This window comes from Nymphaea colorata, chromosome 3, assembly GCF_008831285.2.
Source record: "Nymphaea colorata isolate Beijing-Zhang1983 chromosome 3, ASM883128v2, whole genome shotgun sequence".
Classification (NCBI taxonomy): Eukaryota; Viridiplantae; Streptophyta; class Magnoliopsida; order Nymphaeales; family Nymphaeaceae; genus Nymphaea; species Nymphaea colorata.
In genome coordinates this window covers 14492855-14498854 of record NC_045140.1, presented here as the reverse complement: position 1 = coordinate 14498854, position 6000 = coordinate 14492855, and the positions used below count along the sequence as shown (strand labels likewise).

Here is a 6000-nt window from a genome sequence, read left to right as displayed (position 1 = left end):
CATTATCTTGCGGGGCGTTTGCCCGCCATGACACGTGGTAATGAATTGCTTCATATCATATCCTTGGATGGTTAATTTTTTCTTGTATCTTCTCCTCGACAATGAGAAACCCCGCTCACCCACAATCAGATAAATAAATTTAAGATGGGGTTAGACTGATCTATGCTAAAAAACTGGAGTTTAAATACATGTTCTCATCGAAATATGTGATTATGAATATGATCTCAAGATACACAAACCAAACTTTGAATGTACAAAGTTACTCCATGTTATATTATTTCCCGTTGAAAATAATTTCTTGGTCGAGCAAATAATCAGGAATCAGCCAACCAAATGAAAGCAACAAAAATTCATGTTACCTCATACAATTGCCGTTTAGATTTGGAAAAGAATATCCACTTTCAGATGGACATGAAATTCTGCATATATATATATTTGTTCCTGGCGAGCATCCCTTTTAAAGGGAACTTATTTGAAGATTAAAAAGGGAGAACACAAAAATTTTTTGATTTCTTGTGCATTACAGATTCCGCCGTTGTGGGCATCAATATTTTGTCTCCATTGTTTTGTGGCTTTGCCGTTCATCCTTGCATGCGGACAAACGGATTGAGGTGATTTGTCCTCCTCGGCATCTTCGGGGACTTAATATTTCATGTCTTTGTCGCCCATATATTTAATCTTTCACACGTGCAGTGGTACACAATAATTCTTCAAAATAAAATAATAACATTCCGGATTTTCACATATATTATTATTGTTAACATTTCGAATATACGTTATTTTTGGCACTCCCTGGTTGATAAGTTTTCATTTTTTGAACGAGAAGACTTGGTTGTTTATGATGAATTTATATTTTTTAGCAATTATATTTCAAATGACAATTAAGTAAGGGACATCTGAAAGATCGGGTCCATTCCAGGATCTCAATATCATAAAGGTCCAAAGTATGGAACTCAATACCAAGGGCGGCAGTTACCCCTGGCTAGAACAAGGCTTAAGGGTCGAAAAATATTAGATATAGACGGACATTTTATTTAAAGAGAAGCATAAAATGATCTGCTTCGACTCAAAAAGGGTACTTCTATCAAACATATCAAAACCAAAAAATAAATAAATAAATAAAGGTTGGTGCTTTGTCCTAATATATATATATATAAGGACAATATATATATATTATAGAACAGCATTATCAAAATTGGGCAAAATCAGCCTGTTTGAATCAAAATAAGTGGGCAAACTGATCCGACTTGGTGACCAATTCAGGGGTCCCGGCGACGTTTCATTTTCTTAAAATGTTTTAAGACAATATCTAAGAATTGAGCTATTTTCGGTAGGGACAGGTAGGTATGTCACGAGGACAGAGAGCCTTGCCGGTGCCGGTGCCGGTGGGACGTCGCCATTAGCTTCTCCACATGCCTTTAAAGCTGACATTTTCGAAGAAACGAAGCGAAAGCAAGTCATCATCAGATTTCCTTCCAATATAAAGTTGATATGGCAACACCCGTGATATGAACGCCTTCTGCATGCCATTTGCCCTCAGGTCTAGCACTCACTTGATTTCTATATGGCAAATGTATACAGCAACTAAATAAAATGTTACCGGCACCAGAGTGCACAAAGATCAAGGTTGATAATTAAGCATTAAAATCTGGTTTTGTTAAGGGAGCAAACCCCCTTAGTTATTCACAGTTTTGGGTCTTTCACCAAAGAAAAAAACAAAAACTAATTTTCGAACTTATTAAATTCGTCCAGCTAACCGATGAAGTATGTTGTATGGTCATATTTATGGACGGAAACTGATGAGGGCATCCCCAAAGTCCAAGATGTTGAATTCTGAGGATCTCAGTTTCTGCATCAGCCAAGCCGCGCCCTTGCATTATACATCAATCAACATTCAAAGTCTGACCGGAACTTTTCAACATCAAGACGCTGATGATTCGCATGCTGCAACAAGTTGCATTAAACATCTTGGCTTGGTCCGGGGGTCCGTTGACTGGCGGTGCTGGTATGGCGAGTGGGTCTATTAAGGGCCCGCTTGGTCCGACCGCCGGGTAGGGTGGGTCGGCTAAAAGCCGGACAAACTTGATTAGGCCACACCTACCTCCCCACAAAAGCCTAGTGCTTTCCTTTGTTCACCTTTTGTCCCATATCCCCCTCTCACCCTTGTCCCCTTTGTCCCCTCTCCTCCATAAATTCATTCACCTCCCTCATCATCCCCCGCTCTTCATCTGATGATCTTCCTCGAAAATGGAGCTCGAACTTGCCCTTGGTCTTCCCAGTCATGTCGGTTTCGAAAGAGGTACACATTCACGTTGTTCTTTCTCTCTCTCTCCATCTCCGTTTAGCCCCATGATTAAGTATGTTTCGTTTCTTCTTGTCTTCTTGAACTTCTGGTTTAGGCAATTCCAGGAAGCGCGACTCTTCGTGTGGTGGAGAGAGCCTTCTTGATCTTAATTGTACGTGCGAATTTGAAAGCTCGAGTCACGGGTTCTCTTATAGCCAAAGAAACGCCACCCGTGAAGCGATGGATGATGAAGCCTGCTCGGAAGCTAGGACATTGCCGCTTGTCTGTGAAGATGGTTCCACAAGGTCGGCTGATTTCCTTTGAAATATTGAAAAAATATGAGAATTATGAAGTTTAATTCATGAATTAAATTGCTGGTTGCAGAAGCCAGATCGTAGGCTGGCCGCCCGTAAAATCATGCATGAATTCGCCGCCGGAGGAGGCGGTCTGCAGCTCATGGGTTGAGCCGAGGGAGGAGGAGAGTTCGACGTATGTGAAGGTGAACATGGAAGGCGTCGCCATTGGCAGGAAAGTGGACCTGAACATTCACCAGGGCTATCACACCCTTCTCAACACATTGGCCGACATGTTCGGCGAAGGTGCACTCTCTCTCTCTCTTCTCTGCCTTTCTCTCTCTGTAAGCGTAGCCATGGATGGCCTGACGGAGGTTCCAAGTTTTTGCAGAGCAAAGATGCAGGAAGCAGCAGATGAACGGCGTCGGCTGGAAGTCTACCTACACGCTCACCTACAAAGACGGGGAGGGCGACTGGTTGCTCGTAGGGGACGTTCCATGGGAGTACGTATACATCAAATTTTCATGCTTTTCGCCGCTCTCCCTCATACACACACACAAAAGAAAGAAAAGAGTAAAATTCAAAGGCTTACGTGATAAAAGAATAGTTTGATGGGAGCTAGATTTGCTAACTGTGGGAGCTGCCATTAAAGCTACATGCCCACTGCGTCGCTTCTTCAGTTCCCTGGCTATAGCCATGTTTTGCATGCTAGCGTGCCTCAAGTCTCGAGCTTGAATTTTGAATTTGTGCGGCTAATGATGACAAACATGACACTCAAGTTAAACGATATATCATAATTCTTCCCGAACCCTAAAGCTTTAGGAGTTTACCAAAATAGTTTTTTTTTTAAAAAAAAAACTTAGAATTAGGTGCATTTTTTACAATTGTACAAATTCTCAACCAAATGGGGTTTTGTTTTTGTTCCGAATTTCAAACCATATGATTATAATCATCATAATCGAAGCCGAGAATTATATTCTTACATCAGTTATTGTGGACCTACGCTTGGATAATATTTTGTAACTTACGAAAATTGAAAGCTTTTAAATTATCGATTTTTAGATCCTTATGCAATCAAATAAGCTGGTTTGAGAATGGACCCTCTCTTGATCCCATGAGGCCACACGTACATTGTTGAAGTTTTGGAAAAAAAACAAAAGTACCTAAAAGGTTCTAAAGTGCATTTGCACAACTTTTGTGCAATTACATTGAGTAAGATCTCTTCTTATATGTGTTTTACATAGTCCAAAGAAATTATGGAGCGATTCTATTAATTCTTAGAAACACGAGCTTTCATGATACTGATCGGTAATTCAAGACATAAAATGGCAGGCGTGTTCCGGTTATTTGTGGCATTCTTCTACTAGATATAAGTAATTGGCAGGTTCCATTCAATTTATACCCAAGACGGTCCACTGGTAGGTTCCATTCTACGTACCACGTTATGGGCATGCTTCAGGCTTAATCTGAATACATGAATATGTTCATTATTTTTTGGTCGTTATAAAAGATTATACATGATAAACGATTTAAAAGAAAAACAAAAATAATTTATTTAATATTTTATGAATTTATATCCCATTCATTTAACAAAATAAACTTTCTAGTATTACATATTAAAGAGAGAAAAAAGGACATGCTATAGTATTTTATTTAAACAAACTTGTAGATAGTTAGTTTTTAGATTATTTCATCAAGATATATAAATCAGAACTTATATTTATGTTGATTCTATATTTGAAAATATATATATATATATATATATATATAATTAAATAAAATAATTTAACTACTTGGACCACTGTATTGTTATAATTACCCAGAAACCCTATAATAATCATGATACCGAATAGCTACAAATACTTTTAAAATTTCCAAAGATTGAATCGTTTTTAAATACTCTTATCTATATTGTGTTTACATTTTTGAATAATATTAATTAAGAGAGGGAGATCCGCGAGGCGTAAAGACCACGCTGGTCAAAGCACCTGGTCTATCGAGGAGATTTGACCTGGAAGATGGGAAAAGAAAATCAACGACAGTCCACATCATATGAACTGTTCAGATGGAACCACTTCCCTCCGTAGAACGCCACCACAATCCCCTGTTCCCCGTCGCCACCCAACTGTTAACATCCCGTTCATGAAATTAACTCTTGGAAACCGACCAGCTCAGGAACACCCCAACGCGATTGCGGCAGCCAACCTAACGCCACCATTAATAATGGTACGATGCAGTTCGTGAACCTCAACGCACGGTGGTGAATTAATTAGTTTCAGGAACTTGTCTTACAAGATCTGCATCTGCCATTATTGATTCTGTTCACTGATCACGACCGTCTTCTGCTTGCTTGCAGCATCTTCGTCCGGTCCGCCAAGCGACTCAAGATCCGCAGAAACGGCTTCTAGAAGGAAGATTCAGAGCATCTACCTTCTGATGATATAACTAGTCAATTCACTGCTGAAGCAAGTTGTTGCATGGTAGTGCATGTGTACGCTGTATGTATGTAAATTATCGATGCATGACTTGATCATGGTCATGCGTTTTTATTTGCTTTCCTTGTAGACCTGTAACTTAGATCGTAGAACGCGTGTCTGAGAGTAAATGACAGCCAAGCGTTCGAGCCATTTCTATCAACGATGATAACCCCTTTGCGGCTAAGAGTCGAGAATTGCATTGAAATTGAATGGGCATACGATATTAGCCATAATCCTTCGCTCTTTGAGGGATTAGCCGACTTGGTGGGTGGGTCATCCTGAGGCCGGAGGAGCTGCAAATTCACGTGGCTTACCTTGTGGAAGGGTTCCCTACTCTATGCTTAGGCTCGTGAGTTGAAATCTGATTCACAATGCAAAGATGCTCACGGGTGTAGCGCAAGGGCCGAATAAAATTGAGATAAGGGAACAGATGTCAATGCACAAAGGGCTGTGCGCGATACACGCTAGTGCAAGTAATCACATCTCTCGTGAAATTCATCCAACTCGATGGGACGTAACGTGAACGGCTCATCCTGTGGCTGGTTACTGAAAAAGGTGATCCATAAGGACTGTTGAAAGAAAGTGAGTGGCTCAGCAAGTTTGTAAGGTGCATGTGATGCACAGTATTTTAAAGTCGAACAAGGTGGCAGTTTGGGTTTTCTTTCCTGTGATAAATCTCCTTGGTTTATGCTGCTCACTTCTTGTCAAAGCTGGTTATATGCATTATATTGGTGGTTGAAATTAAATTTTATGTTCTAGTATGGTTAATGATAAAAATACATTTCATTCACACAAGAAAAAAAAAAGACAAGTTCTTGGTAAGATAAAAATGAAAATCAAACAAAATAAAATGACTATAAAAAACATATTTTTTTTTAAATTACGAAAATATCTCCCATCTTTTACTGAGTGCGTAAACTAGTACACGAAAGACAGCACACGCAAC

The 6000-nt window shown here is 39.7% G+C and overlaps 1 protein-coding gene across 2 annotated transcripts; it reads left to right on the top strand.

The window, feature by feature from the left end:
- The first annotated feature begins 2202 nt into the window (after positions 1–2202).
- Positions 2203–5696, top strand: LOC116251088 (auxin-responsive protein IAA31-like). Of its 2 annotated transcripts, none has more exons than XM_031625163.1 (5): positions 2203–2299; positions 2410–2589; positions 2669–2883; positions 2969–3080; positions 4934–5696. In XM_031625163.1, the coding sequence occupies exons 1-5, from the start codon at positions 2232–2234 to the stop codon at positions 4983–4985; spliced, it is 627 nt and encodes a 208-aa protein (XP_031481023.1). In that variant the 5' UTR covers positions 2203–2231; the 3' UTR covers positions 4986–5696. The 2 variants fall into 2 exon arrangements, with proteins under 2 accessions (XP_031481023.1, XP_049932987.1); XM_050077030.1 differs by having other exon boundaries at positions 2400–2589.
- Positions 5697–6000: the final 304 nt, after the last annotated feature.